Here is a 27070-nt window from a genome sequence, read left to right on the forward strand (position 1 = left end):
GTCATTTTTGGCCAATTTTGACAGCACTAGTGTCTTTAAACATCCACGGAGTAAGGAAGAAAAGCTCTTTGGCGACTGAACTTTGTCACGCTACAGATACTAGCTGTGTTGAAGGATGTATTTGAAGGCCTATTGCGTCAGAGCGGCGCGTCGAAGGCTGTCCCAATTTCGAAGGTCCTTCAGATGCGTCTGACAAATGCGTCCTCCTTTTCCCGGGCCAAGATTGATCCATGGGACGCATCCATCATGGCACAACGTATCCTGAGACACACAGACAAACATTTAAAGATTCACATTGTTGAGACCAGATTTTAGTCTCCAAATAGGCCCTTTAACTCTGTTTATTATTTAAAAGTAACATGAAAAGGGAACTGGGGATGGAAGCCCGGGGATTACTCCAACAGCCTTTGCATTTGCAGACTGGCTGTCTGTTGTGACCTGAAAATCACAAGCGTATTTGCTCTTAAATGAATGTAGACATTTTATTTTGTTGGTCGTTGATGCTTTTATAGACTGTATATACAGGTATTTATGTCACTTTCTTGTACGTATGTAATAATTTAATATTTATTTTACCTGTCTGTGTTCTGCTTTATGCTCCTTGTTTTTAGCTGTCTGTTTCTTTCTCGTAAACTGTCCTGTGTGTTACATTTATAGAAACTTTCATCAAAAGCAAAGTCAGTGCATTATTTGGTTCACATACTCAGCCAGTTTAGCTGATTCTGATACCTAAACATGTATATTTCCTCTCCCTCAGCTCCTGTGGAATTATAAACTCAACCTGACCACAGACCCAAAGTTTGAGTCGGTGGCCACGGAGGTCTGCAAGAGCACCATCGCTGAGGTCAGTGTGCACGGCGGGAGGCTCAGTGTCCAGCTTCCTGTCGACAGAAATGAATTCTGAAAGGGCCGCCACACGCCCTAATGAAAATCACAGACGTATTTTCAGCTCTCATTTACATAAGGGTCTACATTCAAATTCAACATAGTGAGTGACTCATAGTCCAGCAGCAACTGTTTGTTTTGGCTACAGGACTGACTTAATAAATGATGGGTCTGATGTAAGTTAAGTTACTTGTAATCTCAGGACGCTCATACTGCAAACAGTTTATAAAGAACATTTTAATATGGCCTGTTTTTACCTGACTGCAGAGAGGACCTGCTGATAATCTGGATAAACAGGTTTATAGAAGAGAAAGGCTTTTAGTTATATCTTAATAAGAATATTTGATATATATATATTGACAGGAAACTCCTCACATCAGTCCTTAATGATTCAATTCAAACTTTGAGTCTCTTTTAAACAATTTAAACACATTTTTTGAGTACGCACTTTAAAGTGGTTCACTCTGGAACGCCGGCTGGGAAGGGGGGAGGGGGACTAAGTACACAGGTTCCTTATGTGAGAAGGGCCCAGAAAGATAAACTCATGAACAGCTGTTAATGAGTAAAACAAATCCTTTACGTGTTTCAAATTAAAAGCCTACAAGGAACAGAAAGGACAATTCCCACTTTGAGCCACTTGAAGACTTTTATTGTGAAAATCTGTACAAGAAGTTTTAAGTTTAATCAACAATAGTTGGCCAAAGAATTCAAACTGTAAGGAACTATAAACTAGTAACTAGTAATTTGTATGCAAGACTTTTACAAGTAACAGAATCTTTCTGCACTGTAGTGTAGAGACTTTAAAGGTGGGGTATTATCCTAATTTAAGCATCATATTTCACTCTGTGATACCTGTGGAATAGCAAAGTTTACAATTAAAAAAAACTCCCTCATACAGCCTCTGCTCTGTCCCTTTAAGAAACCCCACCCTTAAAAGCCTGCTTTCTTCTGATTGGCCAGCTCTCTGAAGCCTGCTGAGGCTGCACTTTGTGACATGACAAAGAAAAACGTGTGAAACCTGCCGTTCACAGCAGACTGAGCTGAGAAGCCTGGGGATTACTGCAACATACTTTTACCTGCAGATTTCAAACTTCACCCACGTTTAGTCTGAACGTCCAGCATTGTAACATGATATATATGTCTTAAAATGTGAAATAGCATAATACCCCCTCTTTAAAAGATATTAGTAAGTCTTTCCTCACTACTTCATCATGTTTCAATCTCTTCAAACTTCAATCTCTTCAATACAAATTATCACTAAGAGAGAGAGTTAGTTATTATACTTCAATTAACTGACGTCCCACATGTTCGATACCTGCAGATAAAGGAGTGTAACGAGGAGGAGCGGGGGAGGGGCTACCTGGTCTCCTGTCTGGTGGATCACCGCGGCAACATCAGCGAGTACCAGTGTAACCAGTACATCACCAAGATGACCGGCATCGTCTTCAGCGACTACAGGCTGATCTGCGGCTTCATGGACAAGTGCAAAGACGACATCAACTACCTGCGCTGCGGCAGCATCAGCGTGGGACACAAGGTGAGTGTGTGTCTGTGTGAGCTGCACTCTGGACTCTGATTCAGGCAGTTTATATTTGTAGACCTCAAACATTCTGGGTGAGGAAAAGTCAAATATTTACTCTTTGGTACTAAGTTGGTCCAGACAGCAGGAAAATGTTTTTCCTTAAGGATTTAATGATCTCCAAGTTGATTCAACTCAAATTAAGTTTGGTTAAAATTTAAAAAGAAAATTGTAAATACTTAATTCTTAATTGTGCAACCAAGCTGTGGATTTACTTATTCTAAGCCTGAATCTAAGACTGAATTAATCAATCAAGAATTTCAACGCCTGTTTTCCGATAAGAAAGCCCTCGACCTTTCTCTAGTTGTCCACTAACTCTTGGTCAATCACCTTTGACCTCTTCCTTTTGAAGTCATGACCCAGTTCTGGTGTGGCGTTCAAGGACAGATGACGTCTCCTGTTCATTCATGTCGCATCTCTTTCTCTCCTCATGCCCTCCCTCCTCTTCGTCCCCTCCTTCTCTTATCTGCCATGTTTCTTCAGGACGTCCACTCGCAGGGCGAAGTGATCTCCTGTCTGGAGAAGGAGTTGGTGAGGGAGGCGGAGCAAAAGGACAACCTTCGTCCAATCAAAGAGGAGTGTCAGAGGGCAATCCTGCGGGTGGCCGAGCTGTCATCAGACGACTTTCACCTCGACCGACACCTTTACTTCTCCTGCCGAGACGACCGCGAGAGATTCTGTCAGAACGTAAGAAGACTCCCCGGATTCCTGCAGGACCTTCAAAAACTTAATAAACTGATATTGAATGATTATGAGGACTTACAAACCTTTTTACAAATATGTTTAAGTGTCTTTTGTTCCTCCACAGACTCAGGCAGGGGAGGGGAAAGTCTACAAGTGTCTGTTCAATCACAAGTTTGAAGAAGCCATGTCAGAAAAGGTACGACCAACTCAATATCTCACCCCTGAGACGGGCTAGATGGGAGTAAATTCACCTCGTTTTTCACTAACGCTCCTCTCTTTCTTCTCTTCCTCCCCTCCACAGTGCCGAGACGCTCTGACCACCCGTCAGAAGCTGATCTCTCAGGACTACAGAGTCAGTTACTCTCTGGCTAAAGCCTGTAAGCTGGACCTGAGGAAGCAGCGCTGCAGCCTGGACACCAACCTGCCTCGAGCCCGCGAGGCCCGGCTGTCCTACCTGCTGCTGTGCTTGGAAGCTGCTGTGCACCGCGGTGAGTGAGCTGGATGATGCATCCACATCTCCGTATCTACTTTCTTACTGATTCATGCGACTCAGAGATTTGTATTTAGGACATCAGAGGTGGAGACTACAAATTCTGTAACTGCCTCATTTACAATCTGCTCTCGTGCTCGGCAGGTCGTCCGGTCAGCGGGGAGTGTCAGGGCGAGATGCTGGACTACAGGCGGATGCTGATGGAGGATTTCTCTCTGAGTCCGGAGATCGTGCTGCACTGTCGGACAGAGATCGAGGCTCACTGCTCCGGCCTGCACCGCAAAGGCCGCACGCTGCACTGCCTGATGAGGATCGGACGTGGAGACCGCACCACCGTCGACAGCGTCTGCCAGAGCGCGGTAATTATCACGATATATATAAAATGCACTGCATGGAAATGTAGATAAGATCAAGCTGCTGACATGTTGTGTTTTTATGATCTTATTTCCGCTGCAGCTTCAGACTTTGATCCAGTCTGCAGACCCCGGAGCCGACTACCGGATTGACCGAGCGCTCAACGAGGCCTGCGAGTCCGTCATCCAGACCGCCTGCAAACACATCCGCAACGGAGACCCGATGTGAGCACACAAACACACACCGACACACTCAAACAAACTGTAAATAGGCCTTATCCTCACTTCACCTGGTTTGCTGTGTGTGTAGGATCCTGTCCTGCCTGATGGAGCACCTGTACACAGAGAAGATGGTGGAGGACTGTGAGCACCGACTGTTGGAGCTGCAGTATTTCATATCCAGAGACTGGAAGTGAGTCTGAACTTCTTCTTCACAAACCTAAAAACGGTGGAAAGAGGTCTTCTCACGGTCTCACCTTTCTGTCCCAGGCTGGACCCCATCCTCTACAAGAAGTGTCAGGGCGACGCGGCTCGACTCTGTCACACGCACGGCTGGAACGAGACGAGTGAGCTGATGCCTCCGGGCGCCGTCTTCTCCTGCCTGTACCGCCACGCCTACCGCACCGAGGAGCAGGGACGACGGGTACGATGGCGTCACACACACACACGCTCAGGCTGATTTTGGTGTTAAGTTCACCTGGGTGATGTTTGATTAACAGCAGGATCAGCTGGTGTAACTGTTATGTTCTTACATTTACCAGGTTAATCCAGACGAGTGGGTAAGTGGTCGATGGTTCACCTAAATCAATCGTTACAGAAGCTGGTGAAGGGTTTAAATTGACGAAGACGACGATGATGATGATGGTGATTATGTCAGTGATTAAAGCGGTGTCAGCCCCTGATAGGCTGGGGAGATCTGACTGAGACTGAGTTACAAACTGGCTCCTCTCGGCCTTGTTGTGAAACAGGAAGTCAAACACACAGCAGCCTGCAAACAATAGCAACTCAAATCTGACATTCAATTTTGGTGGAAATGTAATTGCATGTTTTAGCCAATCAAATACGAGCATGCTGGATTGTTGTCAGTCATGCTAGCAGCTCTGTCAGGCTGTGGTGCTCCTAACTAAATAGTAACGTAAAAATGAACATGCCTCTTTTTTACTGTTATTTATCCCCATCTGTTTTCCATCTGTTTCTTCTTCTCAAAAACATTAACCTGCACAGCAGCAATGTACTGTGTATTATGGCTGCTTCTAACAACTACTGTTAGAGCAGCAGAGAGGAACAGTGTGCTGCTAGCGGAGGGTGTAACGTTGGTTAAAGCCAGCAAAATGTCAGCGATCACTGTTTTCCCATCCCGTACTTTATTCGATTGTTTTATGTCATTTAAACTGAAGCAGTTTCCTGTCAAACAAGACTAGGTCAAAACCTAGTGTGTGGCTGACCGCATCAGGTCAGTGCGCGCTTCTGTGGGCAACGTGTTACAAGGACTGTCCTTATGAGGCCGATGACAGCGTGTTTGAAAGCAGGTGAGCGCTGCAGACGTAGGTGAGGACAGCGGAGGAGCAGGCCCGCCTACTACCCGAACAAAGTATCCAGAGCCATATAGACAGAGAGTCGCGTCAGTGGAGGTCCAATATGCTCCATGATCCACCATTGCGAAGTTGCAACTCTCTCTCTCTACGGCTGTGAAAGTACCATCACTCAGCCAGTCAGTCAGTTAGTTACTCAGTCACATACAGACCTGTGTGCAGGGTCAGCTCTACACAAAAAAAAAAAAAACTTTTTGTGAATGTTAAAACATTATGGTAATTGTTGCTTACACTGGTGTACTCGCTGAAACCGATGCCAGATTTTAGGCTGTATTGGAAGAATTTCCAATACTGGTAATGATATCTGAACAACTCATGTTCAAACTCTCCCAAAGTTTCCCACAGCACTCGACGTCTGCTTCTTTCACTTCACCGATTCCCTGCTGAAATTAGCATCTAGTTCCTGATTAGGTTGCCAAACCCTACAGCACACACAACTGCAAAAAAACTGTACTTTTCTGCCTCACGACAATCAGCAAACCAATTGAGACAGCTTGCGAGCACTGGCCGGTACCGTATTGTTAAAAGAAGAATAATGTTCTTGTTCTGGAGCACATCATTTTTATTGTTTATTTCAAAGTGGTGCACTTTTTACAAAAGCAGCTGCCACCTGATTGTAATGATGAAGCCTGACTGGCCCTGGTGTCCGTGTCACCAGTGTCTCTGGCCCTGATTTTGGTGATTGCACTCATCAGTGAGGAGAACCTCGACACCTCGATTTAATCAAATCAAATTTTATTTGTACAGCAAAAAATCATAACCAAAGTTATCTCAAGACACTTTACACAAAGAGGGGGTCTGGACCGTATTCTTTGTGATATTATTTAGAGAGAGAAGAAGTAACGAAGGCATGGACTAGTTTCCTGCATCGTTTTAAGACGAGCTTTGTCTGATTTTTGTTATTTTGCGAAGCTGAAAGGAGGCTCCTTTAAATGTGTTTTTTGTGGGAGATGAAGGACATATCCTGATCAAACAGAACTCCCAGAGTCCTAACAGTCGTGCTGGATGCCAGGCTGATGCCATCAAGAGCAGCTGTCATTAGAGAAAGAGTCTCTGAGGTGTTTGGGGCCGAGCACAATAACTTCTGGCTGAATTCAGTAGCAGATTTTATGTTGTTACATGATCACAGTTCAGTATCATCAGTCTTTAACACAAGCTAATGTATGTGTCTGCGTGTGTGTGTGTGTGTGTGTGTGTGTGTGTGTTTGCAGTTATCCCGGGACTGTAAGGTGGAGGTTCAGAGGATTCTCCACCAGAGGGCGCTGGATGTGAAGTTGGACCCCGAGCTGCAGAAACGCTGCATGACCGACCTCGGCAAGTGGTGCAGCGAGAAGACGGACGCCGGACAGGTGAGACGGACAAATACTGTTTGTACAGTTGACATATGTATATAAAGTTTGTAATTCGACCCGCTGATGAATGTTCGAGCGCTTTCTTTCGGTCGTTCGGTCCATCATAACCGCTCTTTCTAAACCAAATTCTGCGTACAGTGGAAATCTTACAGGGGGGTTGCATGTTATAGCCAGCCATTGAAAAACATTGCACACCTCTATATGTCCTCAGGAGCTGGAGTGTCTGCAGGATCATCTGGAGGACCTGGTGTCGGCCTGCAGGGAAGTCGTGGGCAACCTGACCGAGCTGGAATCAGAGGTCAGAGGTCATTCATGCTAATCAGAAACCAGAATTTACGATCACCTGAGTAGAAAAGGTGTTAATATAAGTGTTTCTTTGTCTCACCTAGGCGTGGGCGATATGGCCTGAAAATTCTATCACTAAAATTTTGCGATAACGATATTTATGACGATATGAGAAGAGAAAACTGAATGATGTTTTGTTTGTGATTTCAGGCAGCAGCATTTATTTGTGCAAGTAAAATCAAGTGCTTTCAGTCCAGTCAGTGTTCACGTTTGGATCTACATGAAAACATAGAAAGCTCCAACTACAAGCTGTGATATGCTTAGACTCTCTTCTTACTTAGAAGAAGTTAATAAGAGGTTTTTGATCTGACACAACCGTCCCTGTATGTTGTTTATCTTTAAATCAGTAGATAGCGAAGCTGCCCGCTTTATTACTCTACATATGGCATGCTCCAAATGTCAATTAGATGTTAATCTGAAGAGAAATAAAGAAGAAAAGCGAAATGTAGGCTATGTAAAGATAGTTCATTGATTTGTTCATTCATTAAGGCCATAAACGTCTGCATGGCGTATTGGGAAGACGTTTTAATGCTGACTGTGCGCGCGTCACGTCGGTGTTTTCCCGTGTTTTCTGAAGCAGCATGTTAAGACGACGGCCGCTCTCTGTGCATTAAAATGCAACTGTTCTTGTTGTCTTCAATTCTTTTGCTAATATCTATCAGACGCTGAAGTCTGCTCTCCGCCAAATGAGCTCTCTGCTCTCAGCCTCTCCACACTCACACACCCCGAGCATGCAGGGGCGGGGCTTACACGGACAGACAGGCGTCGCTCATGCTCGTATTGATTTCAAGCGGAGGCGAGTGCTTCTAAAATGAAAAGGAAAAGCAGCATGCAGCTTGTCAGCCGTAACACTTTTCTTTGATATCGCGATATGACACTTTCTTACCACGTAGAAAAATTATACCGGTATAATCTGAACAATATGATATGGCACAGCCCTAGTCTCACCCGTTCATTCTGAACTCCCTGTCTCTGTATCACTGCTTCCTGCAGGACATCCAGATCGACGCTCTGCTCATCAGAGCCTGTGAACCCGTCACACAGGCCCACTGCCATGTGAGTACAGCATCACAAACACGCACAGGGAGGGCGCAGAATAAATAAACATCTGTTAATCTATAAAACAATCCATAATATAATACCAATCCAAACTGTGGTTTGTACTTTTGTGTGTGTGTGCAGGATGTAGCAGATAACCAGATCGATACAGGTGATCTCATGGAGTGTTTAGTTCAGAATAAACACCAGAAGGAGATGAACGACAAGTGTGCGGTCGGCGTCACACACTTCCAGCTGGTCAGTTATCGTCTGTGTCTGCCCTTCTGTCTCGCTCAGCAGTTTTCATGCTCTCTTAAAGTGAAGCTTGTCTCTATCTGTGTTAGGTTAATAGTGTTACAGTTGTTCGAGATGTGTCTGTGGGCTGTACTGCAAAAGGATATTTTTTGCATATATATTGATGCTTTTATCTTTAAACCTTTTAGACTTTGGGAGCAATATTTTTACACACAGTTGCTGCTATTACTTGAGAAAAAGATCTGAGTTTAAGTTCTTCCTCCACTTCAGTTTTATATGAGCAAAATCAATAAATGTCTGTTCCTCCCTCCCCGTGCTCGACTATTAGATCCAAATGAAGGATTTCCGGTTTTCCTATAAGTTCAAGATGGCCTGTAAGGAGGACGTTCTGCGCTTGTGTCCAAACATCAAGAAAAAGTAAGTTACAAAACATCCAAAAAACTGGGACCTCTTCTTCTTTTTCTTTTTATCTTTAGTTTTGTTCTTGTAGGCAGCCAGTGGGTTCAAATAGTTTTAAGTGACCGTAATCTCACACTGTCCGTCTCCGTCACGCTGCAGGGTGGATGTGGTGATCTGTCTGAGCACCACTGTGAGGAACGACACGCTGCAGGAGGCCAAGGAGCAGAGAGTCTCACTGAAATGTCGTAAACAGCTGCGGGTGGAGGAGCTGGAGATGGTAACGCACACGCACACACACACACACACACACACAAAACCACAGTCACTTATTTGAACTCACACTAAAGGTGATAGCTGACAAGCCGCTAATGTGCCTTCCAGGCTAATCCGATTGTTCAACCTCCAGATTATGCGATAAACGACTTCCAGCCCAGACTTCCTTCTCCGTGCGCTGCATTGTTTACAGTCCAGTCAGCAGCTCGAGCAGCGACCATGTGTTCAGATCAAAGTGAAGTGAAATTCTCCCCTCCAGATGTGTCTGCTAAATAAACGCTGTCACTTCTTGGTTCATCCCATCCCCCGGAGGAGCGCCCGTTCATCTGTCTGTGCTGAGTCTCAGTTTCACTGTAAACAGTAAATCACAGAGGCTGCACTCTGGCTTACTGCAGCGGGATGAAGCCCAAACAGAAACAGATTTTTCTTGTGATTTAATGAAGTCACATCATGATCATCATGATGCAGATTAGTCAGCATGAAGCTTTGTCAGGTCTGTCCTCAAGAGGAGAAGAAAACTACTTTAAACTGACAGGTTTGCTGAACGGAGGTCGGATCGATCATTTCTGATGCATTCAAGGAAGTCGGGAAATCTAAATGCTGAACGGCTTTCATGACACAGCATCAAACGAATTTGTCTCAAGTAGAATTTTGGATCTAGAACAGATTGTTAGCTGAACTTGTCTGTTTATCGAGATTAATAAGAAGCTAATGATGGGAGCCGGGATGTCATTACGGTGGATTACGTGCCGCCTGCTTTTGCTCTCCACGCGGACTGTTTTTCCTGCTGCCTGCTGACATGGTTGGTCGATGGTCAATACTTCTCGGACTACAAGCGTACTACAAACGGAAACCAGAACACTGCCCGTACTAAAATCCCCGTCCCTACTTTCTACAGTTCTATGAGGAATCTGTAAACAGAGATTATAAAGAATATATCTAACACATGTGAAAGCAAGATTAACATTTAACACATTTGCTGGTGATCTATGTAACTATGAACGTGAAACTTTGCTGATGTAGTTTTCACATGAAAAGTAAAACTCTGCTCTTGTTTCTCTCAGTCGGAGGATATTCGGTTGGAGCCGGAGCTGTACGATCCCTGTAAGTCCGACATCAGCCGCCTGTGTCCCAACGTGGCCTTTGGAAACGCTCAGGTGAGACAGCAGGACAGTCACATACATGACAAAACATTATGTAACCATCAGACATATTTTTCTCACTCGCCGCCCTCTGCTCCTCCTCCTCCTCCTCCTCCTCCTCGTCTTCTCCCCCCTCCTCAGATGATCGAGTGTCTGAAGGAGCAGAAGAAGCAGCTCAGTCAGCGCTGCCACCAGCGGATCTTCAGGCTGCAGGAGGTGGAGATGACCGACCCCGAGCTCGACTACCAGCTGATGAGAGTCTGCAAGCAGATGATCAAGGTGACCAAGGGGAGGAGAGAGGGAGGAAGCGATGGAATTACAGGGAGCGTACAGGAAATCATTAAACATCCACACAACTTAGGTCTTATCTCTGCGGTTTGTTCTCACAGCTGTACTTTATGCAGCATCATCAACACGTTCCCAGATCTCAGCAGTTGTAATAAGTAAAACTGATCCTTTAAGTTGTTTGATGATGTAAACAACTCATAAATATAAATAACAAACTCTCTCCTGCAGCGGTTCTGTACTGACGCAGACACCAGAAACGTCCTTCAGTGTCTGAAACAGAACAAGAACAGCGAGCTGATGGATCCCAAGTGCAAACAGATGATCACCAAGAGACAGATCACACAGAACACAGGTCAGTTACACGTTTACTGACATGAACCTGATCGGGTTTTAACACGTTCACCTCACTGACAAACCTTCCTCCTCCTCCAGACTACAGGTTGAACCCGGTGTTGAGAAAAGCTTGTCGAGCCGACATCCCAAAGTTCTGTCAGCCGATCCTGAACAAGGCGAGCGAGGACAGCGAGCTGGAGGGTCAGGTCATCGCCTGCCTCAAACTCAAATACGCAGACCAGGTCAGAACTGGACGACATTGTGATCAGCCTGAAAACAAAAACATTTAGATGCAATGAAACTTTTGAAATTAGAAGATAAGGGTAAAGTGGTGAAAGCAAAGGCAGAGTTAACCTCCATCTACGCCTAACCATGCAGGTACAGATAGTGAGTAATCCTTTAGTCGTAAAAAGTTCTGTTAGTTTCTGTAATTCAGGTAAATGGCTTCTACTATTAGCAATCTATAAGTCGCTAAAATAATGAATGAATGCAGAAAGATTGGTTGTTATTTTCTTAAATTGTCTGTTTTCTGGCTGGGGTTTGGTTCAGAGGTTGTCTCCAGACTGTGAGGACCAGATCAGAGTGATTCTGCAGGAGTCGGCGCTCGACTACAGACTGGACCCGCAGCTGCAGAGGCACTGCACAGATGAGGTACTCAATGGTGTTCATTTTGACAGCTGTTCTGTTTTATTATTCTTTAGAGGAAAATTATTTTTAGTCACATTTTAGTCTTTTTTACCCTCTATAGTTTCAGTCTAGTTTTAGTCAATAAAAAGTCATCACACTTTAGTCGTTACTTTTAGTCAAAACGTTTCTATCTTGAGAGAATATGATTCCCCTCCAGTCTCCCTCTTCTCGTTCTTACCTGTTTGCTTCAGGCTTTTTGGGATATGTGGTTGCCTCTGCATTTAACAACTCTAAAGAATTAAAAAATTTTCTCTTCCCTCACTGTCATTATTTTCTCATCTCTTCTTTCGCTCCTCTTCTCCTTTGTTTCCTGTCTTCCTCCCCTGTTTCCTCTCCTCTCCTCCTCTCCCTCAGATCTCCAGGTTGTGTGCGGAGGAGGCAGCAGCTCAGGAGCAGACCGGTCAGGTGGAAGAGTGTCTGAAAGTCAACTTACTGAAAATCAAACAGGAGGCTTGTAAAAAGGTACATTTTATTTGATATAATTGGCATAATTTCAAGATGATTTAGCTCAAATGTATCTCTGATTGTGACCTTGATATGTAAATATTCCTTTTGTTTGCAGGAAGTCCTGAACATGCTGAAGGAGAGTAAAGCGGACATCTTTGTGGACCCGGTCCTCCACACAGCCTGCGCTCTGGACCTCAAACACCACTGTGCCGCCATCACACCCGGCAGAGGACGACGTGGGTGCTTTATCACTACATATTTAGATTTCTGCACAACGTCCAAGGCTTCTAAAGATGGATGTGTGTCTGTATGCGTGTGTCTTATTTTGCTGTTGCTCCCTCTCACCGTGCAGAGATGTCGTGTCTGATGGAGGCGTTACAGGACAAGAGAGTCCGTCTGCAGCCCGAGTGTAAGAAAAGACTTCAAGACCGCATCGACATGTGGAGCTACGCTGCAAAGGTAAACAGTCCACAGAAACCTGCTGGTGGAACTAGCAAAAAGTCATGGGCTCACGGTCTCTGAGCTGTAAGTTTGAATCAAAGTGTTGACAAGCTGACGGACAAACGTCGTTTGTGCCAAACTGCTAGCTTAGCTAAAAAGCTCTTTTACTCTTCTGCATCAGTCACCTTTCCCTCTGGCCTGCAGGTGGCGCCAGCAGAGGGCTTCTCAGACCTGGCTGTGCAGGTGATGACTTCACCCTCCAAGAACTACATCCTGCTCATGATCGCACTGAGCGTGTGCGTCCTCTTCCTGGTGGGGCTGCTGTGCGGTCGGATCACAAAGCGAGTGACGAGAGAATTAAAGGACCGATAGAGGACGAACGCTCAGACACTTTGGACTCCTCCTTCCCTCCTCTTCCTCCTCCTCTCTCAGATGTCCGGTCTGTAACCAGCCAAACTGCACAGTGCCAACGCCAGCGCCCACATCTGGAGCTCCCCTGTTTATTGGCTGCTGCTGAATATTTGCATCAAATGCAAGACGACCCCAAATCCCACAAATACTCCAACCTTCAAGTGAGCACTGACGGTCTAATTGGAGCCTTTTTTCCTCGATCGTTATCTTTTTCCCCTAAAAAAATCTGCTTTTGCCGAGGACTTTGTTTGGGGTCGGATGTGAGGATGTCGGCATCTTCTAAGTTTTTAAATAAGCGCTGTTGATGATGTGACTGAGGGCTGCAGCTTCTGAGGTTAGGATTGCTTTCCCCTCGTAGAGTCCTGATGCTTTTTGTGATATTTAATGGAGACTGGAGCATGTAGAGCAGCTTTCTAAGTGACTGCGGCTGCCTGAATCGCACACAGAGCAAATTTAAGTCTTGAGAAGAACTTTTAAGTTAAATTCTGTGGTGTTCCTTCCGATTTTTTATATTTTCTCATCAACCATGAAGTCCCGTCCTCGTGTACAGGATCACGTCCAAATTGCCACGTACAGAGCTCTAAGTTTGGAGCAGATCAGCAACCTCGAGGTTTTGGATTGCAAAGCATCTTCTGGGTAGTTTCACCACGTCCTGTGCCGTCCTCTATTCCTGTTCTCTGTTGCCTTTAAAGAACTGACGCTCTGTCACATAACACACATACACGTGCTTCGTTTTGTATCTGAACAACCAGTGCACAAACATGAGCAGTTTTCTTTGCGTTTTAATGGTGTAAGTTAGTTTTAACACGGATATAGCATTTAAACGTGACACTCATGTTAAAAACAGCTGTTTTTTAATTCATGTATCGATAGCATCCAAGAGGTGAACCCGACCTGAGTGGCTAAACCATTGAAATGCTTTGCCTTAGGCCTAAATCTTTTGCTATGATGTTATTTATTTAATGTGTTTTTCCAACTATTTTAAAAGTGCATTTACTCTAAAAAAAAAAAAAAAGCCCGCATGTCTACAAACTGCTGGTAAAATACAAACATGACAATAACTGTTGAGGTGATTAGCCTAGCTTAGCACAAAGACTGGAGGCAGGGCAAAAAGCTAGCCTGGCTCTGTCCCAAAAAAATTTTGCCGCCAAAACAGCCCTGACACGTCGAGGCATGGACTCCACTAGACCTCTGAAGGTGTGCTGAGGTATCTGGCAGCAAGACGTTAGCAGCAGATCCTCTAAGTCCTGTGAGTTGCGAGGTGGGGCCTCCATGGATCGGACTTGTTTGTCCAGCACATCCCACAGATGCTCCATTGGATGGAGATCTGGGGAATTTGGAGGCCAAGTCAACACCTTGAACCCGTCGTCGTGTTCCTCAAACCATTCCTGAACCATGTGTGCAGTGTGGCAGGGCGCATTACCCTTCTGAAAGAGGCCACTGCCATTAGGGAATACTGTTTCCATGAAGGGGTGTACTTGGTCTGCAAACATTTGCCCCTGTCCCTTGTTCACTGGTTTTCCTTCCTTGGACCACTTCTGGTCGGCACTGGCCTCTGCAGACCGGGAACACCCCACAAGAGCTGCAGTGTTGGAGATGCTCTGACCCAGTCGTCTGGCCATCACAATTTGGCCCTTGTCAGAGTCGCTCACATCCTTACGCATGTCCATTTTTCCTGCTTCCAACATCAAGTTCCCGGACAAAATGTTCACTTGCTGCCGAACATATCCCACCCACTGACAGGTGCCATTGTTACAAGATAATCAATGTGTTTCACTTCACCTGTCAGTGGTCATAATGTTGTGGCTGATCGGTGTATGTGAAAACAATTTTGTTATCAGAGTTATGACTACAATTATTTCTTTGCTAACTTCTGCTGCGAGCAGTGACTTCCTGGAGTCTTAACGGGTCGTCACACGGGAAAAATGTGAGTCCTGATTGTCAAAAGTTCAGATTAAATAAATGAGATATAACGTTGTAATCTGTTATTTTTAGAGGAACTGTATTTAACTTTAAGGCAAGCTATTTTCCCCTGCGTACAGTCTTTATGCTAAGCTAAGCTAATAGCCTCCTGGCTCCAGCACTTATAAACCATCTGTAACCAGCTAGCCAGCACCAAGCAGCTTTCTCCACTGCCCCCTAGTGGTCAAAACAACCCAATAACAGCATCTTGAAATGACTTTAATAATCTGTTTTTAGATCAGTTACATTTGACTGATTGAGGATCTGATGCAGATCATTCTGATTTATTTCTACATGTAACTGGAGCCTGAAGCTTGTCCTTTATCATATCAGGTATTTTTATTTTCACATACATGCTAAGCATACTGTGTGTGGCTTTTCCCATCAAAAATATTACTATTTGATGCTAAATGTTGACATAACAAAACCCGGATGGAAAATCAATCAATATTTTACAGACATTTGAGCCATAGAGGTTTCATTGCTTTTCAAGTCAATTTGTTTTAATTGTAACTAAAGAGTTGGAACCTTATTTTGTATTTAATTAAATTTTTTATTGTTATGAATATTTAATTTTGCACTTTAGCTTGATGTACGTTAAACCCACAGTACATTAAGGTGCTTGTTTGTTCGCTGACGTTAACTTATTGGACAAAAATCCTCGATCATCTCATTCATTTGCAGCTTTTGGTTATTTATTAATATGAAGTGAATAAGATGAAGTCGCAGATAATTTGTAAACACATTCTTGAAGGATTTGGGGCTCGAAAATAGACACATGCTCTACCTTATAAAGCCGAGCCAATCAAGCTTAAGTTACAAATCCACTGCTCACTGCTTTGAGTTTTTCTAATGACCTTTATGTTCCTGCTGATGTCAGGAGTCGAATCGGAGCGATCAAGGAGGAAGTAAACCGGCTATCATAACCAGTTTTGTACGTCAAGTCTCTCTGTGTACAAACTTTATCAGTGTGCAGTTTTTTTTGTCAGATTATGCCATGTAATATGGAGACATAACAGATTTATCATGTGAGATTTGATTTTGCTGTACAGGTAAAATTTGTCAATTTAATAAAACTGTCTGCAGATTTTCATATATTTGGCTCAACCTGAGTTTTTTATGGCCTACTGTGTTTTTTATACAGCAGATTAAAAACATTGCTGTCATCTTACAAGAAGATTCACAACTGTGCTCCACACTTCTATCAGTGAGTCACACATTCCCTGACATATAACACCTAAACACTTCTATACCAACACCTTGATCTGTTTAAAAGATCTCAGTGTGCTGTACACCATATAAATAACACTTGTCCAAGAGGCTCTCGTACCATGTGATTTATTTATCCCTATAGCTGATAAAATTGCAGTCATAATATCAACATTTTGAGTTTGTTTAAGAAACTCAAAATGTTGAACAGTCCATTCTTGCGCACACTCACGTATCAAGAACGTGTCAGGACCGTGCACCTGCACTCAAACAGGGGTGAACACCTGCTGGCTCAAAAAAAAATTATAATAATAATATTAAAAAAAATAAAAAGAGTTTAAAAAAATATATTTAAACACCTGCTATATCTGGGTCACAGAAAGTTTAACACTTTCCATCTCTGGGTTACAACACTTGCTCTGTCTACGTCACAACTGGCATGTTTCTGTGTGACTTCCTGTGCAGCTACAGTTGCTTCCTGCTCTCACACACACACGCACTTTCTTACAGCAGTTACAGAGGCTTTTAACAAAGCATATGTTGATTATAACAAATGCAAAACTTATAAAAAAACGTGTTTACGTATTATATGCATTTTCCTTTTCCTTTTTTTTTGTAACACGATAACAAACCAAATAATATTGCCAGTATAAAATGCTTAAACCCTAAAAAAGTAAAAACTTATCTTTGTCTAATATCACACCAAGCAGATTATGTTGTCGAGCAAATGCAATCATTTTAAAAAGTAATATGAGCAAATAATCTTTTAAGCATATAGATAACTTCAACCTGTCAAATGACTTAAACATCAGTACTAAACTCCTGGAGATTTCCTCCTTACATTATGTTGTTTTTGGTATTTTAGTTTCTTCAATTTGTTTTTGTAATCAACTATTGATGAAGATTCAATAATCAAGTTTTATATGCCATCCCATCCTAAAGACAGCCTGTCCAAAGGACGTATGAAACAGAACACTATAATTGCGTAACTTCTCCTGTTCATTCAACAAGACATAAACAGTCTGCTGTGATCACACCTGGCTGAGGTGGACTGATGATGTACTCTACATCGCCACTCATGGAATGCCTCTTATCAAATCAGATTACTTGGTTGGAACTAACTGTTGTATAATACAGATTGCAAATCACTGACGACTCTACATTTTTAATGCAACAAATTAAAAGAAAAGAAAGATATTTTAAGAGAAAATTTTATTTTTTAAGATTTTTTTGCCAAATTATTTTAACTGTGGGAAGAAACCGAAGCACTCGGAGTAAACCCATGCATACACAGGGAGCCTCCTCACAGCAATGGGGTCAAGGCTCTGATGTGAACATTCACCTCCTTGCTGTGAGTTAAACACTGAGACCCCTGTGTGGCTCTATAGGGGCTCTCTGTGCTACTAGCCAAAGCAAGGCTGGTAGCACAGAGAATAAACTGGACATGATGCAGATCTTCAGGCCCCAGTGCACCTTCTTCTCAGAATGTTGGTCCGTGCACAAACCAGCATGCAAAGACTCCTGCCATGCATAACAAAACAAATGGTGGCCATTGGAACATGGCAGTAAACGGTTTGGCCACGTTCACGAAAAGGGAGTGGAAGAAATCTTTACTGCCGGGTTTGTCCTTTGAAGCCTCTAGATATGGTTTTGATAATTCCACAATGTATTGCAGCATTGACGGTTTCTGTAGCAACTCTGCATTCTTACCGTAATACACTGACTTGTGCACTGTCTTTATAAAGTTATTAATCTCGTCTCGACTACAGTTAGGGTTTATCTTGGAGCTTTCAATCTCTGCCCAGAACCGCTCTTTGAGTGTTGTGAGTGATTTCTCATAGAGGTCAAGGGCCACCTCCTCAATCTGCCTCAGAGCCACAGTCGCCGGGTCTATCCTGATCTCATGCTCCTGTGCCTGCTGGTTGAGCCAGTTACACATCAGCTTCATAAACATGTCCACTTCTGTGTCAATGAAACACATAAAGTGCACCTTTGATTTTTTCTCAGGGTTCAGGTGATTGAGTATTACTTCAGCCAGCATCTTCTCTGTGTATTCATGCTGACCGTTGGTGATGTTTCTGGCCATTCTACTGTACAGACACGTCTCATCTGTGCCCGCTCTCCCCTCCTGTTCTTCTTCTGGTGGGATCATGTCCTCCACCAGGGACTCCAGGCTGTCGATTAGCAGCTTTGTCGATGTTTTGTCTTTCTTTGGTATGTTGTCCTTGAAAAGTCTCTGAAGCTTTGCCACAAAGTTCAGGATTGAGTCCTTGGCAAACTTTCTGATGAAAAAGGCCTTTATTCTTCTCAACACTGGGTCACATCTCGTGTAAGGGGCGTAATTAGATTCGAGATTCTTGTCCATGATTTTCACAATATCAGAAGCTGCCTGATCTGACTCTTTGTTAGAGCTGGACACATGCAGGTCTAACTCTTCCTCTGAAATCTCATTAACACCAGCGATACCTTTTGACTGTTCCTCCAGGATCGACTTAAAGCTTTCGATAGCTTGATTTCGAGGCGGGACATAGTCATATTTCGAAACAAGTGTCAGTAATTTCAACACATTATTTACTATTATCTGAAGTCTAATGGTGAAGGACTTGGAGGCCAGTGGTTCGTGTCCCAAGCTGCCCCGCTCAGAGTTCACCCTCTCCGTCACTTCTTTGACCACGAGCCCCGTCACCTCTTCCGTGCTGCTGCAGCGGATGATGTCCCCTTTAAAATGCAACGCATGCGCGAGAGTCTGTGAAATACAGTCACCCAGACATTCGTGGACCTGGTCCTGCGTGACGGTCTTTTGGGATTTATTGGATCCAACAGAGCCTTTTGAATTTTCAGGCCGACTCTGCTGCGAGTCTCTCTTCTCCACTGTCGCATACATGTATTTGGTTAAGATGTTAATCTTATACACACACATTTCGGTAACAATCTCTTTTGTGATTGTGTCGGGATGCCCGTTCTGCAGAAGGATCCACTGTTCCCGCGTCAGCTTGTGCAGAAACTTGAAGACAATCGGATGAAGTGTTTTTGTGAGTGGAATGTTGAGTTCCATCTTCTCTTGTGTGTTTATGCTCTGCATTGTTTGTTTTAGCTGAGTTCGTGTCTTTAAAACGATATATTTTCTGACAGGCTCGAACCAATCTAACGTAGGTTTCGTAGGTTCTGTTGTCTGTTGTGATTCAGCTGCTGTGTAGTAATAAGGAAAATTGCCTTTGTTCTCCGGTTCTATTTATAACATTTCACTGCAAAGGCTGTCCTTTGATGTCTTTCATTGGATGACGTCATAGAGCAAATTGCTGGCATGTAATTCTAATTGGGTTGGAATGTCATGACGTCATAAACAATAGTTGTTTTTTTGTAGAGCCCGCTTCCCAGGATCCGTTTCCGAAAGTTTGTTCAACAAACCCTCAGTCTCAGTGGTTTGACTTACTCCGAGTTAAAATTCGATGGCTTTTTGGTTTTAGGACAGCTGATCAGAGTTAGTTCAATCAACTTTGAGTAGGTTCAGCCGGAGTTAAAAAGCCAGCATAAATGGAGCCCCGATACCACGATTCACCATGGCAACGGTACACAAAAAGAGGTCCTCCTACGTCACACCAGTGGAGCTCGAAATCCTCATGCGGACGTTCAGCGAATACGAGCATGTTTTTAGAAAAATAAAGTAACACGGCTGCAGCTGCAAAAGAGAGAGAAGCGGCGTGGGAAGAAACTGCTGCTCGAGTAAATTCGCAAGTTTGAACTGGTCTATTTATTTAATACTTAATCACGACCGGAAGCTAAAATTTATATTAATTTAGGAGCAATCCAGCGGGAGAAAAAGAAGCAGTTAAAAATAAAATACCAGAACATCATTCAAAGGTAAGGCTAAGGCAGAACAGGCTCATGGCTGAACCTCACGTCAATCATATATTAAATATTAAACTAATGAAATATCATTCAGTGGCTGTTTTAATGTGCATTAGCTTTATCTCTAACATGATGCTGACTTCACATACATTATAATTCATGTTGATTGAACTGAATTGTGTTAGTTTAAAAAAAAAAATCCAATAACTTACGTCTTATTTGAGTGCTTTCGGTAGTGGTGGTGGAAAATCTAAAAATGATGACTTTGAAACAGATTTGTCTTTTGATATTTTTAAATCATAATTATAAAAGACTTTTGCAAAGGGGTCAGAGCAGCACAGAGACGCAAAGTTTCTTCTTTTAATTCGGTAACCGCTTAAACACACGCGTGAGACGGGCTGAATGAATGAGGAAGTCGAACCCTCAGTTTTATATTCTAGAGGGAGGAGACAGAGCGAAACTCTGAGTTTCCTGAAGAAAACCTGCTCCCGACCAGGTTAGGTTCACAGACACAGTTACCATAGTAACCAACTCAGAGTTAAAGTTACCTCTCTTTCTGAAACGGCAAACCCGAGGTTTCCCTCATTTCAGGGTTAACAAACCCGGGGTTATCACTAAACCCGCTTTATGAAACGGACCCCCGATCCGTTCTGCACATTCCTACCCGATTTAACATTTGACAGCAGCAAGTTTTTATTTTTATTATTATTATTATTGTTATTTTCTAACTTTATTAGCAACACAATATTGGACGAATACACTACAGTACAAATAACAGTACGTGTCCATTATTAGCCAACATAAAAGCACAGAAACGTTGCATGACTGTTCTTGTTTTATTAACATTGATTGTTAAAAGATGTTTTACTAAAATTACGTGGTGATCAATACAGACTGAATGATAGAAGGCCGCTGAAAGTATCGGGTTTCTTTGTTTGTCACACACTGCCATTTAGGCTACCCCCTGCCTTTACCTTTGGTGAATATACCATGGACAATGGAGTCTAGCCTCTCTCAGTCTTACCGTGAGCATCTCCTGGCATCCCATTCTCCAAGGGCCTCGTACCTTGCTCTCCCTACTCCCCTTTGTGAGGGACTTTACTGGTCTGGGGCCCGACGATCACTCTGTCACGGTGCCCTGTCATCCATAGATCATATACTTGATAAGTAAGTAAGCTGTCATCTGATATAAATACACGGCTCTGGAGCTGTGTGTGTATCTAATAATAATAATAATAATAATAATACATTTTATTTGAAGGCGCCTTTCTCGGCACTCAAGGACACCGTACATAGATATATATATATACACAAAATACACATTAAAAGAGAGAGAAAAAACAAACAAAACAAGAAAAACAAAAGTGACAAAGCAATTAGCGTCATGTGGAATAGGCAGATTTAAACATGTGTTTTGATTTAAAAATCGGGGAATGAATCGATGTTTCTGAGTTGGGGTGGTAATGAATTCCAGAGATGGGGAGCAGAGCGGCTGAAAGCTCTGCTCCCCATCGTTGTGAGTCGGGCGGAGGGGACAGACAGGTGTGAGGAGGAAGAGGATCTGAGGGAGCGGGAGGGAGTGGGAACATGGAGGAGGTCGGACAGATATGGGGGGGCGAGGTTGTGGATGACCTTGGATGTTAACAGGAGGACTTTGAATTGAATACGGAACTGAACCGGGAGCCAGTGGAGCTGTTGGAGGACAGGAGTGATGTGGTGGACGGAGGGGGTTCGAGTAATGATACGGGCAGCTGAATTCTGGACCAGTTGAAGTTTATGGATGGATTTGTGAGGGAGGCCGAAGAGGAGGGAGTTGCAGTAATCCAGACGGGAAATGACGAGACTGTGGACAAGGATGGCGGCAGTGTGGGGGTTGAGGGAGGCGCGGAGACGATTGATGTTTCGTAGGTGGAAGTAGGCAGACCGGGTAATGTTATTGATGTGGGATTGAAAGGATAGTGTGCTGTCGAGGATGACACCCAGACTCTTAACCTGGGTGGAGGGTGAAACGGAGGAGTTATCAATAGTGAGGGAGAAGCTGTTGGTTTTGGATAAAGTGGATTTGGTGCCAATGAGGAGAACCTCAGTTTTGTCACTGTTTAATTTAAGAAAGTTTATGGTGAACCAGGTTTTTATTTCAGAGATGCAGTCAGTGAGGGAGGTCGGCGGGAGAGTGGACGAGGGTGAAGTGGTGAGGTAGAGCTGGGTGTCATCTGCATAACAGTGGAACTGAATATTAAATTTGCGGAAGATATTGCCGAGGGGAAGGAGGTAGATGATGAAGAGGAGGGGCCCCAGGACAGAGCCCTGGGGCACACCTGTAGTGACGGAGGAAGGAGTGGATTTAAAGGACTTGAGTTGAATGAACTGAGTGCGGCCAGAGAGGTAAGATGTGAACCAGTCTAATGGAGTGTGGGTGATGCCAATGGAAGATAGCCTGTTGAGGAGGGTGGTGTGACAGATGGTATCGAAGGCTGCACTAAGGTCGAGGAGGATGAGGATGGTGAGGAGTCCAGAATCAGCTGCCATAAGGAGGTCATTGGTGATTTTGATGAGTGCTGTTTCCATGCTATGGAGTGGGCGGAAACCAGACTGGAACTGTTAATACAGGTTATTGTGGGATAGGTGAGAATGGAGTTGGGAGGCAACTGTTTTTTCAAGGATTTTGGAGATGAAGGGTAGATTGGAGATAGGACGGAAGTTGTTGAAGTTGGAGGGGTCGGCGCCAGGTTTTTTCAGAATTGGGGTGATGGCAGCAGTTTTGAAGGATGTAGGGACAGTTCCAGTGGTGAGAGAGGAGTGAATCTAGATCTGAAAACCCACAATGAAATGATACTTTATACACAACCATGACATTTTCTTGCCAAGCAATATTCCATGGTGTATTTTCAGTGTATGGTAGGTGGTTCACATTTAATGAAAGCAATCAAGACTCCAAATGGCAACTGGACGTGGTTGAATCAAGTCCAGTTGCATTTTGGATTAAGCTTAAATAACCATGACCTGGATGACTGAGAACCTTCACAGACAATCAAGATTCATTTCGCCAGATTTACTATTTATTAACATATAAAACCTACAATACTAAGTCTCTTATCTAATGTAATACGCCAATTTGACCGCCAACACACTGACACAATTCTCGAGTCGAGCGACGCATGCATGGAACAGATCAGGCAGGGTCGTTAAACAGTTTACTTTTAATTAGTTATATGATGCTGTAATAAGGATGATTGCCGGCACTGCTGACAAATCCGGTTCCTGCAGCGCTCTTTCCCTGAGTAGCGTTGTCCATCTATCTATATATGTATATGTATATATAGATATATATATATATATATCTATATATACAGTCATTAGCATGTACACACACAACACTACATTAATAACAATTCTCTAAAACAAATAAAACAACAAAATTAAGTCTGTAAAACATCCAGCTGCAGAAAGTCCTTTATTATTGCTTCCCACTTTATGTTTCGACATGTTACAGTTCTGTTAAAGAAAGAGGAGATAATCAAAGGAAGCAGCACAGTAGCGTTAATAATCTCTCATTATTTGCACATCTACAGTACATGGGTTAGCTTAGCTGTTAGCGATGCTCAGATCAGCAGGACAGAGGAGGCTCCCTTACAAAACCACAAACTTAAACATGAAAAACCCAAACCGGACAAAATATGATCTCTTAATTTAGACCAGCGACAAACCACCTTCCACAGGTTAAATGATACAAAGCTTACATTTTTCTCTCCCTGCCCCAGTCAGTCTAAAGTGAAGAATGATTGCTAAATTAAACAGGAAAATAAATTACAACGCCAATAAGTAGACTGTAAAAACGCTACCTTAAAAAAGATACAGGTAGAAACAGTTGACACCGTCCATAATGAAAAATCAGTTGACTTAATATAAACTTACAGCTACAACATAAAAAAAAGTCAAAAAAGGGAAGAGAATGAGTTCAGTGTCACACCTAAAAATCTACAAGTAACCAAAGCATACTGTCAACAAGCTAAATGTGGAGGGGGAGGGGCATGAGAGGTTTACAGCCAATCAGGTGCTGCATGCGCAATCAAAGTTAACATATGTTAAAGTCCAGGTAAAAGAAGATTCTACTGGGATCAGACTGGAGGTCGTCTGAAGGTCGTCACCCAGCAGACAGCTGTAATTCGACGGTCTGACAGCAGTGCTGTGCTGTAACATTTCTGGCCTCATTGACAAAGGCACTATGTTCAGTCTTACAGAGGAGGGTGCAGTTCCTCTATCGGCCACTAGATGCTGGATTAAACACAAAAACTGATACTGGTGCTGAAAAGTTGAAATAAAGATTCTAAATTTAAGACATTTAGACTCGATGAGTTGATTTAATCATTGATGACAGTGGCAAAGCTTAAAAATATTCTGACATAGACAGACATTCTGGAAAATATGCTTATTCACCTTCTTTCTGAGATATTGGCACCTCTCTCACATCTCATTCAAGACTTAATCCAGCAGCAGATTAGCTTAGCTAGCTTAGTTTAACAAACACTTTACCAAAAAACTAGCCTAGCCTAGCCTCTTTTTTGAGCATTACTTTCCAAAGGCTCTAATATTTAGCTTTCCCCCGTCGATCACAGTCAGAGTTTTAAGCCTGTGATTGAGTGTTTGCCAAGATGCACCCTGGGAGACATCTTAAAAGTAGTAATTGCACATATTTTTTTGGACATAGAGATCCAAACAGCATCCTCACTGACTGTTTCGAAAGTTTATCTTCATCTCAATTTGAAATTTGTGTTTTTTTATTTGGAAATGTACTTGTTTTTGAAGACTTATTGTCATCGCTCTTCGTTTGTTCAGCTAAAGTAACCATGAACTCGCAAATCAGCGACGGGGGAAATCAGTACACCTCTTCCGCCTACTCTCTCTGAAATAAAAATAAACAGTGCTGGGTGATGGACATGTGATTTTTCCAGTTAAATGTCAACTTGAACCCTAGTTTATAATAAAAAAAGAATACTGCAAATGCTTCAGGCATAGAGCAGTAACGTTGACTTTTTATCAATGAAACCAGATATGTTTCCTGCTGAACGAATGCTTAGCCGGAAATTTAGAAGTTGTAATGTTTATCCCAACGTTGCTAAGCTAACCAGCTGCTGGCTTTGAGAGTGTGTCTTTTAAGTGAATATGCACAACTTAAGAAATATCAAAGTTTTACTAAAAAAGAAGCATGTCTGATTTATTGACTGATGTTTCACAGTCGGCCATGTTGGAATTCTGTTGCTTCCGATCTCTTAGCTCCACCCACACTTCGACTTCTTCAATTAAATTCTGATTTTCTGACTCTAGTGAAAAGAAAATGTAATCTGTGAGCAGATAAACAAAAATCCAGAGTCAGAAATCAAAGGGTGATGTCAGTCCACGTTGGCAGGAGTCCGGATACTTTTCTCTGCCTGGAAAGCTTCTTTCAAACATCAATGTCATTGACCTCAGACTGAGTAAACAGCCTCCCACAACAAGTGGACTTCCCCACTGTTGAGTTTCAAATGTAGCTCAAACAAGAAAAAAAAAAAGTCTGGTTTCACAGAGGGCGTGTCTAAGTGTCGGCACTAACAGCTTCTGATTGGTCCTGGCATCTTGACTGTACCACTGGCTGGTTGAGCTGAGGGGGCGGGACATCAGGAGGAAGCCACCTGGACGTAGTTGGCCGGGTAGAGGCCGACCTGCCCGCTGCTCAGTTGTCCTTTACACCAGCCCTGCTCGTCCTCCTCGCCCATCTTCAGCAGCTCCTCGCCTGCAGGGAGGAGGAGGGAAAATCAGTTCAACACATCCCGAAAGTTGGGTGAAGCAATCATATAAAATAAAAGCAAACAACGCTGGAGGAGAAGAGGTCACCTGTCCCGGTTTATTAGTCAACCGTTCCTGGTTCAGGCTAAGTAGAGCTGAGCTAGGCTAAGTAGAGCTGAGCTTGGCTAAGCTTTTCCAAACTAAAGTCTCTCCCTCTGTGGTTCCATCAGGTCAAATTAACTCTCAAACTCTGCCTGCCTGTGACTTCTGTGAGGCACACAGAGGACGGGCTAAAGCTTCAAACAGTCAAGAGCAACTTTACCACCTGCTGAAACTGGAGTCACCAAACAGACCAAACAGAATATATTCAACTTTTAGCCTCTTTTAGCTCAATGTTCCGTTTTAAGGGCACATCATTGGGTCTTATTCTTCGTTATAAGGACCACCCCCATTACTTAACATTACCATAAATGCCCCAGATAACAAAACTGAAGAGCCCCTGTTTGATAAAGTTGTGCATTCTGGGTATTTATCCAAGCGATTTTATTATAAGAATGGGGCCGGTGCACTAATAGACTAGTGTCTCTTGCACGCAAAAGGAGAATGAATCAATATATTAAGGATCTATTAACCGGGATAGGATTGTACATTAATTCAATTCAAACTGCTTAATTATTCCCACTAGGGGCAATTGGTTGGAAGAGCTTGTACTTTAAAAACATAAAAAACAACGAGGTACAGACAACACTATATCATACATAAGAGCTGAAATATAAAATGTATGCTTATATTTAGTACACTGATAAACAACTAAATAAAATAAAAGGATCAGTCTTTATAAAAGGATAAAAGTCTGTCAAGAAATATAAAACAGACAGAGCATTATAATCTGATTGCAGAGACGATGAACGATTATCAACAGTTAAGAAGGATTTTCAAGATTTCTGTAATCACTGAAGCGTCTTTATATTCACCTCTGCTTTATTTATTATGTTTTTATTCACCAGACTGAACCTTTATTTAAATATAATGTTTGTTAGAATTGTAAAAAAAAATATAAGGAATGTTTCAAAATGAAATTTAAAAGCGTAAGACAGTAAGCCAATTTCCCTGCACCATCATCTGGTAAAATGGTAAATGGACTGTACTGTGCTTTTCTAGGCTTGCGACCACTCAAAGCTGCTTTTACACTACATGTCACATTCACACACACATTCACACACTGCTACGTTAAGTGCCCAACTATCAATCAGTCATCACATTCACACACCGATGGGAGCAATGTGGGGTTCA

The 27070-nt window shown here is 43.0% G+C and overlaps 2 protein-coding genes across 2 annotated transcripts in view; one reads left to right on the forward strand and one right to left on the reverse strand.

Moving 5' to 3' along the window:
* The window catches only part of LOC138597182 (Golgi apparatus protein 1-like), a 28178-nt gene extending 12127 nt beyond the window's left edge, over positions 1–16051 (forward strand). The window contains exons 3-26 of the mRNA XM_069668784.1: positions 758–844; positions 2207–2422; positions 2948–3151; positions 3273–3344; positions 3450–3636; positions 3783–3997; positions 4095–4216; positions 4302–4403; positions 4481–4634; positions 6795–6932; positions 7147–7233; positions 8274–8336; positions 8463–8576; positions 8902–8990; positions 9132–9249; positions 10310–10402; positions 10529–10666; positions 10904–11027; positions 11108–11250; positions 11558–11659; positions 12050–12157; positions 12258–12378; positions 12495–12601; positions 12788–16051. Coding sequence (XP_069524885.1) covers positions 758–844; positions 2207–2422; positions 2948–3151; positions 3273–3344; positions 3450–3636; positions 3783–3997; positions 4095–4216; positions 4302–4403; positions 4481–4634; positions 6795–6932; positions 7147–7233; positions 8274–8336; positions 8463–8576; positions 8902–8990; positions 9132–9249; positions 10310–10402; positions 10529–10666; positions 10904–11027; positions 11108–11250; positions 11558–11659; positions 12050–12157; positions 12258–12378; positions 12495–12601; positions 12788–12955 — 3072 coding nt within the window. The 3' untranslated portion in view covers positions 12956–16051. The remainder of the gene's footprint in view (positions 1–757; positions 845–2206; positions 2423–2947; positions 3152–3272; positions 3345–3449; positions 3637–3782; positions 3998–4094; positions 4217–4301; positions 4404–4480; positions 4635–6794; positions 6933–7146; positions 7234–8273; positions 8337–8462; positions 8577–8901; positions 8991–9131; positions 9250–10309; positions 10403–10528; positions 10667–10903; positions 11028–11107; positions 11251–11557; positions 11660–12049; positions 12158–12257; positions 12379–12494; positions 12602–12787) is intronic.
* A 7396-nt stretch (positions 16052–23447) lies between these two features.
* Positions 23448–27070, reverse strand: part of pacsin3 (protein kinase C and casein kinase substrate in neurons 3) — a 38652-nt gene continuing 35029 nt past the window's right edge. Inside the window, exon 10 of the mRNA XM_069683339.1 lies at positions 23448–25784. Within this exon, the coding sequence (XP_069539440.1) occupies positions 25669–25784 (116 nt within the window). The 3' untranslated portion in view covers positions 23448–25668. The remainder of the gene's footprint in view (positions 25785–27070) is intronic.

This window comes from Semicossyphus pulcher, unplaced genomic scaffold (assembly GCF_022749685.1).
Source record: "Semicossyphus pulcher isolate SPU_LCO1_2020_fin unplaced genomic scaffold, fSemPul1.0.p SCAF_1, whole genome shotgun sequence".
NCBI lineage: Eukaryota > Metazoa > Chordata > Actinopteri > Labriformes > Labridae > Semicossyphus > Semicossyphus pulcher.